Source organism: Gymnoscopelus braueri, assembly GCF_963280865.1.
Source record: "Gymnoscopelus braueri genome assembly, chromosome: 10".
Taxonomy (NCBI): domain Eukaryota; kingdom Metazoa; phylum Chordata; class Actinopteri; order Myctophiformes; family Myctophidae; genus Gymnoscopelus; species Gymnoscopelus braueri.
In genome coordinates this window covers 40,712,769-40,733,677 of record NC_137611.1, presented here as the reverse complement: position 1 = coordinate 40,733,677, position 20,909 = coordinate 40,712,769, and the positions used below count along the sequence as shown (strand labels likewise).

General features: G+C 41.2%; 2 protein-coding genes across 2 annotated transcripts in view; one reads left to right on the top strand and one right to left on the bottom strand.

Annotated features, from left to right (window-relative positions):
• The first annotated feature begins 280 nt into the window (after window positions 1–280).
• Window positions 281–17,696, top strand: pitrm1 (pitrilysin metallopeptidase 1). The gene is made up of 27 exons (XM_080440485.1): window positions 281–620; window positions 1,932–2,034; window positions 2,308–2,414; window positions 2,708–2,859; window positions 4,964–5,078; window positions 5,378–5,474; window positions 6,238–6,398; window positions 6,538–6,664; window positions 6,910–6,998; window positions 7,515–7,643; window positions 7,830–7,943; window positions 8,151–8,247; window positions 9,387–9,521; window positions 9,912–10,050; window positions 10,269–10,385; window positions 10,755–10,884; window positions 11,073–11,193; window positions 11,638–11,714; window positions 12,197–12,362; window positions 13,455–13,555; window positions 13,978–14,098; window positions 14,532–14,588; window positions 14,764–14,876; window positions 15,212–15,337; window positions 16,285–16,430; window positions 16,636–16,738; window positions 16,971–17,696. The coding sequence occupies exons 1-27, from the start codon at window positions 574–576 to the stop codon at window positions 17,062–17,064; spliced, it is 3,084 nt and encodes a 1,027-aa protein (XP_080296611.1). The 5' UTR covers window positions 281–573; the 3' UTR covers window positions 17,065–17,696.
• A 67-nt stretch (window positions 17,697–17,763) lies between these two features.
• LOC308093862 (ATP-dependent 6-phosphofructokinase, platelet type-like) overlaps window positions 17,764–20,909 on the bottom strand; it is a 106,541-nt gene continuing 103,395 nt past the window's right edge. Inside the window, exons 19-22 of the mRNA XM_080440242.1 lie at window positions 20,188–20,299; window positions 19,649–19,748; window positions 19,177–19,282; window positions 17,764–18,766 (exon numbers count right to left, since the gene is read on the bottom strand). Of these exons, the coding sequence (XP_080296368.1) occupies window positions 18,616–18,766; window positions 19,177–19,282; window positions 19,649–19,748; window positions 20,188–20,299 (469 nt within the window). The 3' untranslated portion in view covers window positions 17,764–18,615. The remainder of the gene's footprint in view (window positions 18,767–19,176; window positions 19,283–19,648; window positions 19,749–20,187; window positions 20,300–20,909) is intronic.

Here is a 20,909-nt window from a genome sequence, read left to right as displayed (position 1 = left end):
CGTTGATGCGGGGACTCAATGTAGAATATAAATGTATAAAATAAGTTCAAATGTAATACTATAATGGTGGTTGGGTGAAGAAAAAACAACACTTGTGTCCTTCACAGAAAACTATCTATATGTAACCAATGCGTCATGATTTGGTAACTTCCTAAACAAAGATTACCCAATCACGTCGGCTGTTCTTCCCCCGGCTCGACCAATCATACACGAGGATATTGGTCGGTCAAGGTGACGGTCACGGGCGCCGAGGATCGGCTCAACGAGGCTGTTGTGTTAGTCGATCTCCAAGCCATGTGGATGGGAATGACGCACAGCTCAATGCGATGACCGTCCGTCACTTAGTAGTTTAACAATCCGTGCTCCGCGCAGGTGCTGCTTTGTTTTTCATGCGCACCACCGACTCCAATGTGTCAGGCATGAGAGAGGGCATGGACAGAGAGATGCTCTGGGAAACATTTAGATTCATTGAAGATACAATTAGTAGATATGTTATGATTATGTGTTTTCACCTATAGAACGATTTTGGAACTGTTTATTAACCTAATAACATTTGAGAGACAATAAGAAGCGATGTTTAGGCAAACGAAAACGGTGCTCCAGAAACTTGGCTGTCTAAGGTGAGTCTATAAACTCATTCTAAACTACGTGATATACGAGGTAACGGTTAGGTCTGGTGGCTACATCATTTGATTACTATCATTTCAATAATAATTAAATGTATGATGCAACAACTGTAGCCCTGAAACATGACTGTCATACCATGACACGAGCGTCATGTGAACCATGGCTACAACAACTGATGTAACCCCACCGTAAACTCGTCCCAATTGCCCCCCAGAATGGCTGTGATATACAGTGGTGTACTCAAGTACTGTACTGTACTTGAGTACAATTTTGAGGTACTTTTACTTTACTGGAGTATTTCCAATTTTAAACACTTTAACTCCACTACTTTTACTCAAGTACATTTTGAATACCGGACTTTTATTTGTAACAGAGTATTCCTACATTGTGGTATTGGTACTTTTACTTAAGTATAAAATGTGAGTACTTCTTCCACCACTGGATATATTTTAAACATTTCATGTACTCCATTATTCCATGCCCTCCCGACAGGGGAAACCGTGTAGCAGACTCCTTTGTGTACTCACCCAATAATGAATTGCTGCGAGTTGGGCTCAGCTTTTGTCCTCTAGTTTCATATCCATTTGAAAGTTATGCCAGAAAACGTGAAATCTATATGGTATCCACTTTTCCCAGAGCTTCACAACATGGACCACATTCTGTCTCCAGTGAGCACATAGAGTATGGGGGCGGGGCACCAAACAACAGGTGTGATTAATTACCACACACCAGTGGTTCTCAAACGTTTTCATGTCAAGGATCCCTAAATTAATGTGTATATGGCCGCGGACCCCCAACTGAAAATATGTTGTACCAAGGACCCCGCATACAAGATTTGTGTTTTTTTTTAAACAACTAATTTGGCTGGAGAAACCCTGGCACCCACTCAAGGACCCCCCGGACCCCACTTTGAGAACCCCTGCATTAGACCACAGACCACCATAACTCTGAGAGGGTAGGGTCTATTTGGTTCCATTTGTACCCTATCAGAGTTATAGCACCATAAGGTTCAATTTGGTTTAGCTAGGGACCCTCTGGAACCCCCTCAAGAGCCCCTGGGGGTCCCCGAACCCAAATTTGAGAACCACCATCACCACCATAGTTATAAAACACATACTGTGTATGTGCTCACCGAAAGAAGTTTACATATTGTTCAGTCCTACTGCAATCCTTTCAGGCCCCATCGCATGCAGAGAATGTGTCAGTAAATAATAATAACAACAACAACAATGATAATAAAAGTGAATGTAATGTAATATCAGTCATTCTAGGGCTAGTCCTAATAGTAATCTGTGTTCTTCTAGTTTCAGAGGACAACGTGCATGGAGGTTGCAGAGCACCTCAGCCAAGGAGAGAGCGTTGCAGTACCAGGCAGGACAGAAGATCCATGGCTTCACTGTCCGAGAGGTACAGCGAAGACCAACCTCAACTTAACCACTTCCCTTTTATAGGCTTAAGCAAAATGTTCAAACATTTAGACGTTTTTTTCAGAAGAGTATAAATATAGCTGTTTTATCTGTTTTTTAAAACATTTTTAATGGGGCAAGTGGTTAAACTTTCTCCAGCACACTGACGACGCTCCACCATGACAGCTTGGAAAATAAACAAATGAACGCATGTTACCTTACCATCATTAGCAGAATTTAAGTCAAAACTTATAATTGTCATTAATTTGCGCAGGTTGTAGCAGTCCCTGACCTGTTCCTCACAGCGGTAAAGCTGACCCATGATAAAACCGGAGCCCAGTATCTACATGCTGCCAGGGATGACTCCAACAATCTCTTCAGGTTGGCCTAAATCTATTTGATAACATAACGTGACACACAGCATCTCAAAATACCATCACTGTTGCATATCGTCTCTGTTGGGTGGAAACCGTCCAAAACTGTTACTTTTCAGGATTCAAATTCTAAAGTAGCAAAACTTTTGATGCTTTTGTGTGCCGCTGAAAGTATGGCCTTAATTTATGAAGAAGAAAAAAAGTTTGAATATGGAGATAAGAGGTTTCTGCCCTGACAGCGATGATATATTTTAGAGATACATGAGTTCCGCCAGGTTAACTGTACTGTTACTGTTCCAGCGTTATGCTCAGGACCACTCCCATGGACAGTACGGGGGTCCCACACATTCTGGAACACACCGTGTTGTGTGGCTCAGAGAAGTACCCCTGTCGAGACCCCTTCTTCAAGATGCTCAACAGGTCACTCTCCACGTTCATGAACGCCTTTACAGGTATGTAGCAACTCATAATGTAATAACGGCTCATAATGTAACAAGGTACAATGTGGAATGTGTCTCAATGTGTGTGCTTATTGAGAGAGACCACCTCACCATTGACCACACACTGACCATTTACTATTTACCACACACTGTACGATATCGACTGTCTTAAAGGACAACTTATTTTTTTTACAACAAGGGTTATTTTATTAGTTTGTAATGATCCCAGTCCCAATCACTGAATTTCCACTTTGTGACAAAAGCGTTCATCGTTAAAGTCTCAGGTCATTCAATGTGACACGGTCATGGACGGCCGTCTACGAGCCGATCCGGGCCGTCGGAGGCTACGATAGATTTCTGCCTGTGTCAAGACCGATCGTGCAGTGTGGCTGGTGCTATGACACCTGTCAACATTAGGCCATTATAACAGCTACAGGTTTTATGGTATGACAGCCAGACAGGGAGTCAATCACTACTACTAGGCCATTTAGACCTGTAAAGCCTATATGTTGTTATACCTTTCAATCCGGAAAAGCATCTGTGTCATTTTAGATAGCGACATGATTCTTTTATTTTTTTTAGGATTAGGATTTAGAAGCCGATTTTAAAATCGGCCTCAGGCTAGTCTATGTGTAGCAGACAGTTTCGTGACAAATGGCATGTAGATATTATCAGCTCCCATTGGAAAATTGCCAACACAGGTCTATTCTGCCAAGTCAGAAATCTGCCTTTACTTTTTTGTTTTCTGAAGGTTAAAACATCCAAGCATACATTGACTGACTTTGGTCATAGTCTTAAGTCATTGCACTATCTGACAGGTAGTCAATTCAACTCACACACAAACCTTTTTTCCCATTATACAATGTGACATGTCACGATTGTTCTCTATAAGACTGCAGATTTACACACTTTGATACTTATTTCATATGATACTTTCTGTCATTATCTGCTATATCAGTGTTATGTTATGAGATTAGTCTGCTGCCTAATGCAGTGGTGGGTTCTACCGTCAGATGCTGTGTACGTCGTACACCTTGAGATTTTTTTTCGTCGCCACCTTCAAAAACTGTTCAAAACAGCGTATCTGCAACGCTGATACGCTCTGATACGCTAACTGACGGCGCTGACTGACTGGCGTTAACGTGCACTGTGCTGCTCAGGGCTCAGGCAGCAAAGCGAGAGAGAGTAAAAAAAAAACGATTCTGGGCGAGCGTTCCGGTGGTAACCGGAACGCTCGCCCCAAAACACACTCGCCCCCATTCATTTCGTGGACAGAGGCCGCCGGATTAGACCCGGGGCGAGTGTGTTTAGGGACGAGTCTTCTGTGATTTCATTCACCAGCCAGTGTTGCCAGATTTTGCGAGAGAAATAAGCAACCAGTTCTATGAAAACAAGCCCAAAAGAAGCAACTTAGGCCACATGAGCACTTAAAACCTACGCTATTTTTTGAAGCAAGCCTAAGCAAGTACACTTTAGAAACAAGCCCCAAAAAAACGCAACCCACAACGACCAACATTTTACAAGAAAACTTTACAGAAAAACAAGCCCAAAGTCGCTTATAATACGCGGACATGGCAACACTGGCCCCAGCAGGTAAAGCCCCGGAAGAGTGAGACAGGCAGCGCCAACAACAAAAACAAACAAGGAACCGAGAGTGGTACGAGAGACAGAACGAGAGCAAGACAGACATTACAGAGCGAGACACACACGCGTGCGAAGCGCGCGGAAAATTTTCACATGCAATATTTTTGTGGGCCACACACGCGCGCAAAGCGCGCGTGCACATTTTTTACATTTAATTAATTATAGACGCGCGCATGCCGTGCGTGTGGGAGGCAGGGAATAATCATAGTATACCTTCAAAAAAAAACTAGAACACACCACTGGCCTAATGTGTTATCGAATTTACTTTTTGATTGTATATTCTGCAATATCCGTTTACACTATATGTGAGTCCTGCATGTTTGTGTATTTTGTCAGTATTGGTTTGTCACTGCTTTATGTGCCAAAGCACATTTATGTCATATTAACCTCATACTGTAGTGTGCAGCTACTGTAGTATTTATCATTCAGAGCTTGTTTGTCAACATGTATCATTTTCATTCTTTATTCATAGCCAGTGACTACACCATGTATCCATTCTCCACACAAAATGCGAAGGACTTCCAGAACCTTCTGTCAGTCTACCTGGACGCAGTGTTTTTTCCATGTCTACGAGAGCAAGACTTTTGGTCAGTATTCTGTAGCTAATATGGCAGATCTAAATTATGTTTGTGTTAACTTGTTTGGCGTACTAAGTGTGTGGGTTCTACCGCATCAGAAAAACTTGAGACAGTCAGGCAAGTCGGTCACAGAAAAGTATGCTAAATTGATTTTCAAAATGATCTCCTCTGATTGTCTTAACATTCTGGGCATCGTCGTACTGTCTTGTGTGGTAAACCCCACCCCCACCCATCTCCACAACAGGTATTTGCCAATTCTATTTAATCCAGGTCTGGTAGAGCCATAATGATGTGTATTAATCTTACAGGCAGGAGGGCTGGAGGCTGGAGAATGAGGACCCAAAAGACCCCAACTCCCCTCTTGTATTTAAAGGAATTGTGTTCAACGAAATGAAGGGGGCTTTTGTAAGTTCACTGTATTTGCAACAAAGCTACCTCACTACCTCAGTCGTAGATAAATGCACGTGTACAAGGATGAGGTTGTGCATGTTGACTGTGTGCATGCAGTTCTCTGATATGTGATAAAATGGTAGTTAATCAATTTAATTTGTGAAGCATAATTTATGCAAAGGTTATAATTCATTTAGGGAGTTATTAAGAGATTCAATAGAATAGAATGCAATAGCAACGGTTTACAAAGAGTAAGGGGAGACTTACTCGTCCTTTGAAGTATTATGTGAAACAAGTTTTCTAAAAGTGTTCTCTCTCTCTAGAGTGAGCAGTGGAAAGACAGAGAAATTTGCTTGAGTGACATCAATTGAGTAACTTTCTACACATCGCTTTAGAGGCACATAACACCTTTTTCCTGTGCTAACAACACTCCAAATAAAGACAAGACAAGTAAACCGATTCTGATGTTTATAATCAGCAAAGTACTTGTTTAATGGTATGTAGAGTTGGAGCATAGTAGTGCCGTGCTGCAAGCTTGTACATCTGCTATTTTAGAATCTTCTAAAAAAAAATCTTGAAAGTGTGAGAACTACTGATTTAGAAGGCATTTGTAGAATCGGCCTGCGTTAACACGGACAGGGAGAACAGCGACACAGCCTCACATCTTGTACAGCGATGATAGACGTCCAGTACTGCAGTATATTCAGACCTGATCTAAAAATGTAACTGTACTTTCCTTACAACATTAAACAATGTTCCAATGTTTTCGTTTTCCCAGTCCGACAATGAGCGTGTGTACGCCCAGCACCTACAGAACAAGCTGTACCCAGACCACACTTACTCTGTGGTGTCAGGAGGAGAACCATTGGACATCCCTGACCTCTCCTGGAAACAACTCAAGCACTTCCACGCCACACACTATCACCCCAGCAATGCCCGGTACACACACAGTCATACCTCAGAAATACCACACATACTGTACACACAAAGACACAATATGAGAAAGATAGTAAGCTGTCATTTAAGTGTAACCTATTTTTTTGGCATCTTCTTCTTACCCTTCCCCACCTCTCCCCAGGTTCTTCACCTATGGAGACCTGCCATTGGAGCAGCATCTCGAACAGATCAATGAGGAGGCTTTGTCCAGATTCGAACGCACGGAGCCCAACACACAGGTCCCCTCACAGCCTCACTGGACCAGCCCCGTAAGACAACAATCTATTTTTTAATTTATTTTATACTGTATTTCATAGAAGATAATCAAAAAGTAAAACATGTTGATAATTCCCATTTTTATATTAATGTTTTACATGTTTTCAGCCATACCCTTTTAACATTTATACTGTGTTTAGAAAGACATCATTGAATTTCCTTTACTGGGTCTTTAAATATGATTAAAATGGTCAAACTGTGTGTTGGGTGTTATTCATTATGGTGTTTCTTTTCCCAGAGGGAGGACCATGTGACATGCAGCCCTGATGCCATGGCTCCAGACCCTGCCAAACAGAACACACTGTGTATGAGCTATCTACTGGGAGAGTAAGTCCTCCCTGTACAATACCAGTAACATCACCACCACTGTGTATGTGCTATCTACTGGTAGAGTAAGTTCTACCAGTTAGGGCTGTCACAGTATAGGAATTTCACCCGTGGTGGCCCAGTATAGGGTATTATTGCGGTGCCCGACACCCCCTTTTTTTAATGCTATATAAATGAGTCATTAACTAAATTTACACTATATAAAAAAACTTTACTGTTAGGGTATTATTAAGTACAGTGTTGCTTTTTAAATGGTAGAGATGATACTGTCTTAACACAACACAGTTTTAACGCTCACTGTGTAAAATTGGAGCATTATGAGTTTGTACTGCTATTTGGACATAATGCTCTGTCTTTATTGCTTAGAGACCATCAATAATGCTCTGTTACAGTGTCTGTTCATGTTGTTTCATGACATACTGGAATAGACTCCAATAGAATGGAACAAACATGGTCATCACAGGCTGTTTTGTTTTGGGATAAAATGCTGACATCTGTTATGTTCCCTCTGTCCAGCATCACAGATACATTTGAAGGCTTCACCCTCAGTTTGTTGTCATCTCTGATGATCTCTGGGCCCAACTCTCCCTTCTACAAGGCCCTCATTGAACCCAAGTTGGGAACAGACTTCTCCTCAGTTGTAGGGTATGTCCACTGTACACCAACACCACAAGAAACATTCAGAAACATTATTCAAGACTCATTCAAAAATAATTCAACCTCTTTGTCAATGTATAAATTAATCATTGATATTAATAGAGAAAATGCTGTTTATGTGTTCTCATGTCATTAAGAACCTGTTTGACTCCATGTAAATCTTGTGTTGTCCAGGTATGATGGCAGCACCAAAGAGGCATCGTTCAGCATTGGACTCCAGGGAATGGCTGAAGAGGACATCGAGAGAGTCAAACACATAATCAACCAAACCATTGATGACATCATCCAGTACGTATTGTATCATACTTAGTAGATATACATTGTATCTAATGAGTATGATACTATATCATGACTATATGATTATATCATATAATAAAACTCAGTGAAGCAAAAAGCCACACACAGTGAATGTAATGTAATGAATACATACCACATGCAGTGGAATCTAATTAAAATATGGTGATACTGATCATTTATCTTGATCTGCTAACACAGGAATGGCTTTGAAGAGGAGAGGATCGAGGCTCTTCTCCATAAAATAGAAATCCAGATGAAACACCAGTCTACAAGCTTTGGCCTGTCTCTGGCCTCAGTAAGTACAGACATTTGTTATTTTTATTTATAAATATCCTCTCTCTCTCTCCAATTACCATGAAAAGCTAATCCATAAAATTGCCTGTTGATGTTATGGTACGTTAGTAACCTTGACTCCACTGCGCTTAAGACCAAGCAGTGCATATCATCACAGCTTCAGACTTATGAGAACATACTTGCACTGATGACAAAATGTGTTTAAAATGTTTCTTTTCTTTTTTTTTCACTGAGGCAGACAAAAAGAAAACATATGGTTCCTCAGTGCTCTGATGAAAGCCCCAAGTGTCTTAGTGAAGAAATAACACAACACAGTGAAGAAAATAACAAATTAAATGGAATTGTAAATGTCACATTGTTTATACGACCGCATTGTTTGACTGTCTTTCTCCCACATATCTACGGTCTGACTCTGACCTCCACCACAAACAAATGCTCGGTATACAGTATTACGTTGCTCAAAATGTCAGCATATCACAATACGTTTCTGTGCATTTCATCCTTGAATTATCTTTTTGCCGCCTTCTGCTTCTTATGTTGCTGTATACCAAAAGAAACAATTTCAAAACAGTGTACGTAAACAAAATCAGGGATGTTAACATTTCCATAGATTGTCCAGGGTAAGGCAGCTCTAAACCTGTTTATTTTTCTGTCAGTATTCTATAGAAAGCATTCTCCTACCGTATTTCCAACCACCCACAAAGGACACAGTTCAGCAGTAGTTCATGGTATTCAGCAGCTAGTCAGTAATCTGAGGTTGTCTTGTTTGAAACCATTTCATGTCAATATAGCAAAGTCACAATGAGTTCTAATGGTGAAATGTGCAAACAAAACCCACACACACTGTGATAATGCTCTTTGCTAAAAAAAAAAAATACATATTTATAATGGAATGTATATTTCTCAATGCCCAAATAGTTACTTCAGTGGAATTATAGATTATATAATTTATATATTTTCCCCGCAATTTCATGCCGTGTGTGTGTGTGTGTGTGTGTGTGTGTGTGTGTGTGTGTGTGTGTGTGTGTGTGTGTGTGTGTGTGTGTGTGTGTGTGTGTGTGTGTGTGTGTGTGTGTGTGTGTGTGTGTGTGTGTGTGTGTGTGTGTGTGTGTGTGTGTGTGTGTGTGTGTGTGTGTTCAGTACATAGCATCGTGTTGGAACCATGATGGAGACCCAGTTGAACTGTTACAGATCAGCCACAGTGTGTCCATGTTCAGACAGACTCTGAAGGACAACCCTCGCTTTCTCCAGGACAAGGTCCAGCACTACTTCAAGGTGACTGACCACCATTGGACAATTTATAGAATTTTATCATGCTAGATTTTCATGCGGCCTGAAAATCCAGTCCCATATTGCTCTGATCAGAGCAATGGTCACTGAGTTATGGCCATTTGAAGTGTTAAACACTGATGTAAGACTGCTGTAGCCCCTAGGGGCCCCTAACATGGCCCCTGGTGTGACTATGCCAGACCCCTGAACAGTGTTTGTGCCCAGTTTGGTGTGGATTGGAGCAACTCTGTGCCTGTGGCACCCAGGGGCCCCTGGCGACCCCTAACGTGGCCTCTGGGGGCCACACATGGCCCCTTCGCCCGACAGAGATTTGATGATGATGTTATTTCTGTATTTATTTCTATGTTTTCTTAATTCAATCCCTCATCCACACAGGAGAACACCCACAGGCTGACCCTGTCTATGAGCCCAGACGATGCCTATTTGGAGAAACAGGCCAAAGCTGAGGAGGAGAAACTGCAGCAAAAGATCCAGAATCTGTCTGAGAGCGACAGAAAGGAGATCTACGAGAAAGGTCTGATATATGAAATCTATGAAATTGGTCTGATATGAAACCTTTGGAAATGCAGCCATTTGATAATTATTACAGAAATTATGATTAGTATATATTAGTTTATATATTCTTAAAGTATTAGAAAACTAAGCACTTACTGTTGAAAACGTACAAGGCTATTTTGTTTCCATTGTAAATGATGAGGAAAATCATTTCTGTTGTCGTTTTGTCTCCTGTAGGTTTGGAGCTGTTAGAAGCTCAGAGTAAGACCCAGGACTCCTCCTGTCTGCCTGCCCTGAAAGTGTCCGACATAGAACGCACAATACCCATCACGCAGGTTGAGATGGGAACTGCAGGTACTAGACTTTAAACTGACAAGTCTACACCAAACCTCTTTGCCAAAAATACAATCTAAGCTCACAACGTATAACATTGCCACGCGTTGTGAGCTTGTAGATTGGCTCCCCAAAGATGTTCCCCCCCCAAAATATGGATGCTGGGGTTCATATGCTTCATTGATTGGAGCCCCCAGGGGGCCTCCTTTTTTCAACACCAAATCTCTTCACTGTAATTAGCTGATCTACAATCTCACAACGTGTCGCGTTGTGATGCGTTGTGAGTTTGTAGAGCTGCTAATTTCACCGAATGTTAACCTATTATGACGTGCCCATAATAGGGAGGCTAGGGTTCACACGGCTGAATGTCACTCTCCTGTTCTCCACCAGGTGGCATCCCAGTGCAGTACTGTGAGCAGCCCACCAATGGCATGGTGTACTTCAGAGCCATGTGTAGTCTCAACACACTGCCTGAGGACCTCAGGCTCTATGTCCCACTGTTCTGTGGCGTTATCACCAGGTGAGGGGGGTGTGTGTGTGTGTGTGTGTGTGTGTGTGTGTGTGTGTGTGTTAATTATCCCCACTGATGCTTGCATGCATGCGTAGGTAGATTGAAAGTGAAATATGCTGCTACTGTATGTTTCTTCTGTCCTCTGAGACTCTAGAAAGGTGTGTAACACTCTGTGTGTGTTTTTGTGTGTGTGTCAGTATGGGCTGTGGCTCTCTGGACTACAGACAGCAGGCCCAGCAGATGGAGCTGAAGACAGGGGGCATGTCTGTCTCCACACAGGTCCTCCCTGACTCTGCAGACCTTGACATGTATGAGCAGGTTAGTAAAACCAATCTGTCAATATGAGAAGAGAACCTATGGGGAGTGGGCCTCCTTCATTTGAGACAGTGCACAGTAGAGTCCATAGTGTTAACACGGAGTGTGCAAATGTAACCAAATGGGCCCATTGGGTAACATTTTTCAAGGGTTTTTAACACTTTCTGTTAGTCAGATTTCACAGTGTAGGAAAGCAGAGGCACAGGTGGGATTTGATCAGTGTACATGTGGATGCAGAGATGGGGCTCCTGGCTATAAAACACTGTAAAGATAACATTGCATCAATTGTTAACGCTGCATACTTCTCTGCTTCAGAATAGAATTAGAATAAAGTACATACAAACAAACCTACCAGGTGATATAGCAGTGTGAGCTTTTGGGAGCAGTTTTCATTTCATACCAATAGAAAGATATTGTAGTAAATGTCTTATCATTCCCTTTCACCAGGGCGTGCTCCTGCACTCATCCTGTCTTGAAAGGAACCTTCCCGATATGTTCCAACTTTGGAGCGACATATTCAACAGGTACTGGATCTGGCATTTATTCTCATTTTGGACCTGAGTTTATTGTCACATCACACATTTACAGATGTAAAAGAGTAAATAATTTAAAAATAAATAAGTTAACTAAAGTTCAATCATTTCCCTTACAAGCTTCCAGCAGCAGTTGCAAAATAGAAAATCATAAGCAAAGGAAAATGTCAAGTAACAAAACCACATCATACAGTATATACATACATAAGGTGTTTGCTCAACAACAACAAAAAAGATAACATTGTTTTGCAGTAGATATCGAATATGTATGAAATGGAGTAAATTAAATTTTTTCCGCTGTTGTGCAGAAACTTTGTACTGTAACTCCATAATTGAACTTTTTATGTTTTTGGCGAATAATTGACCTACTTCATCGTACACTACAGCAGTGTCACACAACATTGGCGAAAATAGAGCTACTAACCCGATATCTTTGGTATTGTGTTTGATAACATATTCATGTTGTCCTCCAGCCCCCATTTTGATGACGAGGAACGTCTCCGGGTGCTGGTGATGATGTCAGCGCAGGAGCTGTCCAATGGGATCTCCTACTCTGGTCACATGTACGCCATGTCACGGGCAGCCCGCAGTCTCAGCCCTGCTGCTGACCTCCAGGAGACCTTTGGAGGGATGGACCAGGTGACCCTTAATGACTGTATATCGTCTCTAGTTGTGTGGAAACCTCATACTGTACGTCCAAAACTTTTCAGGATTCAAATTCAAAAGTAGCAAAAGGAGCAGATCTACAAGCTCAAAACGCTCCGCTACTTTAGATGCTTTTGTGTGACGCTGTAGTATGATCAAGTAGGGTGTTAATTTACGAAAAAACTAAGACTAAAATAAGAGGATAAGAGGTTTCTGCCCCGACAGCAATGATATTATACCTAGATAAGATACCTAGACGAGTAGAACATTGTAAACAGGAAGATGCCAGGTTCGAACCCTGGCAAGGGTGGCCTTTCCGTGTTGAGTTAGCATGTTTTCCTCGTGGGTTTTCTCTGGGTACTTTCCTCTCACACTAAAACAACATGCATGCTACAGTAGGTACAGTACAGTACTTCTGCCAGTGCCCTTGACCAAGGCACTGGCATTACAACTGGTCCCCAAGCACTGCATGGTGGCTGCTCACTGCTCCTTGGCATGGGTTAAATGCAGAGGACAAAGTTCCCCAAGGGGACAATAAAGTAAATTAAAAATAATAATAACAATCTTTTTAAGCCAGCAAGGTTATTTCACAGGTATTACTAAGATATATAAATAGCTGTGCTCTCGGTTTGTGTTCTCAAATCTAAATTGATTTCTCAGACAACCATAACCCACATTAACCCATTAAGGCCTGAGGCCGATTCTACAAATGTTTTGTAAATCCAAACAGTTTTTTGAAAAAACCTATGTTGCTACATCAGTGGTTCTCAAACTTTTTCATGTCAAGGACCCCCAAAATGATATGTATTTGGCCGCGGACTCCCATCTCAAAACATTTTGTTCCAGGGACCGCCAGAAGCAAAGATTTGAGTTACAAATGTTCGCTTTAAAAATATATATAAGATTTGCACAAATTTTCACGATTAAAAAAAAAATCGCATATTTACAAGCTCGTAGCACGGCACTCGGTGCCGCGCTACGAGCTTGTATATCTGCTATTTTTGAAAAGCAAAAGAAATCTAAAATGACACAGATGCGTTCCCGGTCTTAATGGGTTAATATTTCGTTATATTGTTTAACTGACAGGTGAAGTTCATGAAGCGGATAGCGGAGATGCCCGACCTCACCCAGGTCCTCAGAACGCTCCCCAGGATCAAGCGACACATCCTCAACCCTGACAATATGAGGTGGGCTCAACTTATCTTTCTGAATATTGGCTATTGATGGACTTTATAGACAAATTCCCGGCCTTCTATAAATTCTATTCTGTGTTATGTGTATTAATTTCATATTATTTTGACAGATTGTATAGCATGTTATTAATATTGTGCATTTGTATATCGTTGCTGTCGGGCAGAAACTTCCTATCTCATATTCTAATTTGTTTCCTTTTTCGTAAATTAACACCCTACTTGATCATACTACAGCCTCACAAAAGTATCAAAAGTCGCAGATCTGGAAGCATGCATTTTGAGCTTGTCGATCTGCTACTTTTGCTGTTTTTGAATTTTAATCCTGAACAGTTTTGGACATATGAGGTTTCCACCCGACAGAGACGATATACTATGATCAACAAAAACATATATATATTTTTTTTCTATACATGTAGATGTGCAGTCAATGCTACGCCTCAGAAAATGTCTACTGCAGCGGGACACTTAGATCACTTCATAAAAGACGTCGGCACCAACAGGAAAGAACGCAAAGCTGTCAGAGCTCATCTTGTCGAGGTATGGTTTACTTTAGACTCTAAACCAGAGGGTTTAAGTGGTTAACTTCCCCGTTCAAATGTTTAACTACGACAAAGCAGCTCGTATAATCCACTCTAGTCACTCACAATGTTGATATCCCTGTGTCCTCTTGATTGGCTGAGAGGGAATGTAATGTAATGTTCTATAATGGATAAAAATGTATTACAAAACATTGTGGACTTTTAATACATTTTGCTAAGTATAATTTGTATTTAACAATAAAAATGAAATGTTGTACGGTCCGTACGCACATCCTAACCTATATCAAATGACAGCTGGTTGCATCTCATCTCAAATGATGTGTTTGTTGTGTGAAAACACAGTCCTGCCCATGTTCAACAACACTGTCCTATGATGACACAGCAGAAGAATACGCTGTGATTGATTCATGATCATTATTGTCATTTCTCAGAGACCTCTAGACCCTTCAGCTGAACCAGGAGTGTCACCCTGCAGGAAACTCATCTCTGTAAGTCAAAGAGAGATTCACTTATTGTCAATTCATGCAGAGAAATTAATTCTTAGATACATTTTAAACCATTATGGTGGCAATATATCCATTCACCTCATTGAATCCTGGCGCCAGCGTTTGATAACACAGAATCCCTTCCTACTGTACTACCTACCTATGCGTCTCCCTGCAGGAACCTGAGTTCCAGCCTTGTCAGATGAAGACTTTCTATCCACTTCCCTTCCCTGTTAACTTTGTCAGCGAGTGCATACGCACCGTACCCTTCACCCACCAGGACTATGCCAGGTAACTGTACTTTATGTACCTGTACTGTACTAGCACAGTGTGATTCCTTACTGGATTATGTTTTGGCACAAGTTTTTACTTGGTGAATTTCCAGTAAGACTTTCGATTGGATGATTGGATGACTTCTCAGTATGACATTGTATTGCATCACTTATCAGTATGACATTTTATTGGATCACGTTTCAGTACGTCATTTGATTGGCTGACATTTCAGCATGAGTCATTTAGAGTCATTTTTGCTGAATCTAATTACAGGGTTAGATACATTTACATCTGTAACACTCAGATTAATATCTCTCTGACTCTCTCTGAATTCCTGACCTTGTCTCCATCAGTCTGTGCGTCCTGGCGAGGATGATGACGGCCAAGTTTCTCCACGGTGAGATCCGAGAGAAGGGCGGAGCCTATGGAGGTGGGGCCAGAATGGGAGGGGGCGGTCTCTTCACCTTCTACTCATATAGGTAGGTAGTATCATCATGATATCATATCATATCATGTCTTTTTATGGAAGCAGTAACATGCTGTGGAGTATGACAAGCATCAGCTAACAATTCAGTTGTCTTAAACCGATCTACAAGGTTACAATACTTCACAACGTGTTGTGAGCTTGTAGATCTGTTATTTCTGGCGAAGAGATTTGATGTAGAGGGAAACGCGCAGACCAAGTACATTTGTAACTCAGGTCTGTTTTACTATGTATAGAGGGGTCTAAGCATAGAGGTATAATATAACTAGAGGGCAGATTGCCCCGCCCCCAGCTATTCATTTCTATTAAAGTGCTCAGTGGCGTTTTGAAGCACCCGGAAGTAAGAAATATTGGTTCCTAGGAACCAATATGGATCCATTCCATTAGTTCCATGGGTCGTGACGCGTCGTGAGCATGCGCACAAACGGGAGATGCACGCGCAGAAGCATTTTAAGTGCATTCTCAGGTTTGACCACCAGGCTTGGCCGCTTCACTGTTCTACCGTGGTTCTGGGGGCTTGGGTCTAAGTGGTTAATTGAATTAAACCTGAATCGTCACTTTAATGTCATAATACAGGTTTCATGAGACCAGTGTGATCGATTGCTATGGGAGATTGGCTTAACCTGTGCTAGTAGGTTAAATTGAATAAACTATAGTTTTATTACCTGTTTAGGTATAGGCTAGCTGATATCCATTACGGATTATGAGATTTTCTGTCAGGCTTATCAACTCCCATACAATGAATCCAACTAAATGTAGAGGGACCTCGCAAAGAACTGTGGGATACATAAACAATTTTTATCTTATTTAACAACTATTATGCACGTTTTAAATTAACTTCGTCAATAATTTACTTAAACTTTCTTCCATGATCCTTAAGCCTGACTCTGCCTCTATTTGCTATCATCATGGGACCATAACTTGTCCTCCTATCTTCCCCAGAGACCCGAACTCATTGCAGACCCTGTCAGCTTTCCGTAAGGGCGTGGACTGGGCCAAGGCGGGCCAGTTCTCTCAGCAGGACATTGATGAGGCCAAGCTGTCTATCTTCTCCGCGGTAGATTCTCCCGTGGCTCCATCAGCCAAAGGTCAGCCCTGCTCTCCTCAGAGCATTAATTGTGATTTATGTTGTCTTTGTGTGGCTATAGTATATTCAGAGAAACACTGAAACTGAAGTGTGTATTTGAAGACATGGTACATTGTTTTGAGTTCAAGACCCCATTGTCCCAAAATGAAAAGAAGTTGTTCCTCTAAAGCGTGATTTTCTTTCTAATACATGCCCTCCTGTTCCAGGTATGGGGCGTTTCCTGAGTGGAGTAACCGATGAGATGAAACAGGCTCACAGGGAGAGGCTTTTCAGCGTATCTGACAAGGACCTGGTGGATGTCGCTGGAAGGTAATGTGTTTTACCTCAACCTTTCTTCTACCTCACTTAGAAATTGAGCTATGATTAAAGAGATGACTCAGAATGAGTGGATACACTGTGTTGCTGTGGCAGGTGAAACCTTACTTTTAGTGTCAACACTGGGACTCTGAAATGGATTTAGAGTCGGCATACAAATGGCATGAAAATCCGATAGATAGAATGCAAATTGATTGTAATTGATTTTGTCTTTATATTCTTCCAGGTATCTTGGTGTTGGCCAGAGGACGAGTGGCGTAGCCATTTTGGGACCAGAGAATGAGACCATTAGCAAAGACCCTTCATGGCTTGTGAAATAACATTATTATTAGGTATTTTGTTATTTAAAACCCCCAGTATGTACTATGATAGACTGTAGAGTGGTATATGAGTCATACCACTGTCCTGAAACTACAGTTGTTTTGTTGTTTCATGTTCATGATTAAAGATGTTTGAATTTGAGGCAACAAAACCAATGCTCACCAGTGCAGCACAGTAAGGGGCCCTGTCCACAGAAAGCTTTTTTTCAGCTGCCAGCTTCTTTCTACCGTGCATTTCTATGGTAAATAAGTGCTTGGAACACTCTGGTTGCCTCAAGTACAAAATAGTTCCAACTTTTGGAGAGGAGCTCCAAATCAGTGTTACTTTTTCCAATTAACCAATCAAAATCGAAAATAGGTAGGACTAATTGGAAAACTCTGTGGACCTAAATCTGAACCTTTTAATATACTGTACATCAGTGTAACACATTTCTCCAGAGAGATTGTTTTATGTTGGACATGACCTCAGCTTACTTCTAGATTTGTATTTGTATTGTATTTATGAAAAGGTGACCATTAAATTGTCATGAAATACATTTCATTGTTTCTTCATGTAACATTGACTCTACACAGCTGGCATGATCAGCCAACAAGGTGATGTGTACATCTCGTCCACATATTTTCCCACTGGTACCTAATGACAAACAGACGCTGAAACGTTTCATAATTGTCATCCCAATAAATGCTTTAATATTCTATGACAGAGCACTTGTATCACACCGTTGCCACACTGAAACATTTAATATCGCATACACCACCTCCACCTCACTGCCAAACAACAGGAACCTACTTTTGGGGTGAATTAACCTGTTTAAGATGCTACACGTAAAGTCCAAGGTTGATACATAATATGTTAAGTGACATGAAACACACACTTAAGCAGGTGATAGCACACACACACACACACACACACGCAGCCTCTTCCTTCTCTTCCTAAAGCCTTTAATAAAACAAGTTCACTTCCTACGTTAACCATAGTCCATCCAGCAAAGAATTGCGAGGGATAGTCTAGCAGATGGTTAATTTCCCTTGTATCCGGATAAACTGTTATCGTAAGGCTTTTATCAAACAATCTTCCTGGCACGTTGTACCGCTCCTATATAAGCAGCTTTTGGGAATACAATAATAATGGTACTGAAAGTGCTGTTCAGATTGACAAAGACTCAGTGCTTTTGCTCCACCTTACTGAAGCGTGTTAGCCTCAGGGTGTTTACATGGCATACAGTAGATGATAAGTTAGCCAACTAGCTTTTAAAATGAACTAAAAGTATACTTTAACATCAAATTATTTTAATGTAATAGTTATACATTACTGGTAGGCTTTATAGCCAAATCTATCGTTATTTTGGCCAGGGGGACTAGAAAATACAACGTTATTAGCCTTATTTCACTAAGATAGCTGGCTAGCTCACTGATGCTAGTTGTGGCACAGCTGAGGCTAAAGATAAGATAAGATAAACCTTTATTGATACCCCGGAGGGAAATTCAGGCTACATCCTGTTCTTGGAACAGTGGTTGGAGAGTGACATGGCAGGGGCTGACTGGTTTGGTTCAGATAGCTGAGACGTCGTTCTCGTGCCGGATGCGGGCGACGTGCTCCAGCTGTCCAGAGTCGGTCACATCGTAGCTGGTCTTGTACTTGGCCAAGATCTTCATCAGAGGACGGAGCTTCAGCCACCATTGTTCCTTAGGGACCCTGTGACTGGACGAGTGAACAAAACAGCAGAATTAGAAGACCTTCCCTGCCAAACAGTGCCAAAACGACAGTATTCAAGTGCCAAAATCGCTACCAAAAAGTACAATTTGTGCCAAGTTGCCAAGTCACTCTTTAGCAACAGTGGAAATGTGACAAGTTTTCACCTTCTATTTTACATAATTGTACATGTATTTCATGCTATGTCTCAGTTTGCACAGTAACGTATAAATATAACACTGATAGACTGTCCCTGATGGCACCGCAACGGTAAACACTTATATAGGCACTGAATATAGGCTAATAGATTTGAATTGGGCTCATGACCTATATTCCATGCCTGTCTCTCTCTAGTATGCTGTCAAAGCAGAAATGCCTTAAAAAAAGTAAATCCTTTACTAAAAAGAATATGGTCTTACACAAAGTCAGTCTCCTGTTTGAGCTGAACCAGAGGTTGGAAGGCCATGGCCCTGCTACGCATTCCAAGCAAGCAGCAGGTGTCTTCAGAGTTAGCAAACACTTTCCCTGTATGGTGGAGCAACATGGAACATAGGTAGGGTTTTACACACACACAGTAATGTAGAGTACACATGTACCGTAGGCCTGGATACAAAAGCCTCAGTCTCACACATTTATACACAGAAAAAACATACCTTGAGCCAAGATGGACGTTATACCTCACAGAATGCACTGTCCACACACATTAACTTTATATCAACATCAAGACAGTCAGGTTTACCTTACACAACTTAACACAATGAAATAAATGTGTATGCACTGACACAGACAATATGCACAATGTTAAGAGTTCACACAGCAATTATAACTCACAGCTTAGCCTTAGATCATTGTTCAGCTGTTAGAATGTTAATGTTAATTAGACTGATGTACCTTGTTTGAAATTGTCCTTGAGCTGTCGTGTGATCCACTGCATGGCCTTGGCAGCTACCTTGGTCCCAAAGTTCCTGTCAAACGGGGATGGAGCACCGCCCTGTGAAGGATATTAATGGGATAATCAATTACATGATGGACAGAATCGAGTAATCAAATAAAAACAAGCAAACTTTAAAAGCTTGTGTTTCTTTCATATAACATTTCAACTGCTGGCTAAACATGTCAAGATGTCAGTTTTTGTTCAAATAACCTTCTACCGTCATTTCATGGTCTCAGATTGAGTAAAAATCAGAAACATAATCAACAAGTTAATAGAATATGAAAACGATGGTTGCAGCCCTACTGTAAAGATTAAGAAAATCGTTATGTATTGTATACAGATTCACATTTGTAAGTAAGCACAAGTAAGCACCCCAGTGTGTGTGCATGTGTTTGTGTGTGTGTGTGTGTGTGTGTGTGTGTGTGTGTGTGTGTGTGTGTGTGTGTTTGTGTGTGCATGCGTATGCATGTGTATATGTATTCATGTCGTACTGTACCTGCTGCGTGTGTCCAAGGACATTCTTCCTGCAGTCAAACACACCGCGTCCCTCCTCAGAGTACAGCTGGTAGATGAAATCTGTGGTGAAGTTTTCATTGCTGTTCTCATTCCTGTGACATGCATACACATACACACAAACTGGGTTTAGTGTGGTATAATCAGGGGTGAAAGGATTGAATAAACGATTTTTAGTAAACAAATCTGAGCAGTGATGTATACCTAATACGTATGTGCTATTTACAACTTCATCAACAAGTGAATGTTTGTCTTTGACTGCTATTAAGCAATGTGTTTGGATTCCGATGAGCATGATGAGCATTCACCATCTTTTTGTACTTTATTATTTAAACTGGTTATATGAATTGCACAGATTAATCAAATGACTGAATAAACAGACAAATATATAAGACTACAGATGCCTACCTTAACACATGCACGCAGACAGAGCAATGTCACCTACAACTGTCTATAACACAACATTATGTCCTACATTCACAGCTCTCGGTCCTGCTGGGAGTGCTTTCAAGAGTGTGATGACATAACGGGCTATAATAGACACCAACGATCACATTAAAAAATGATCCTGCAGGGAAGCTAGCTATAAGTGTTAGCTACAGGATTTCATAGCTGATTATTACTGTTTACATGCAGTTTATGTCTGTCTGGTAAAACTCTAGTGTCTCACACACACACACACGCACGCACGCACGCACGCACACA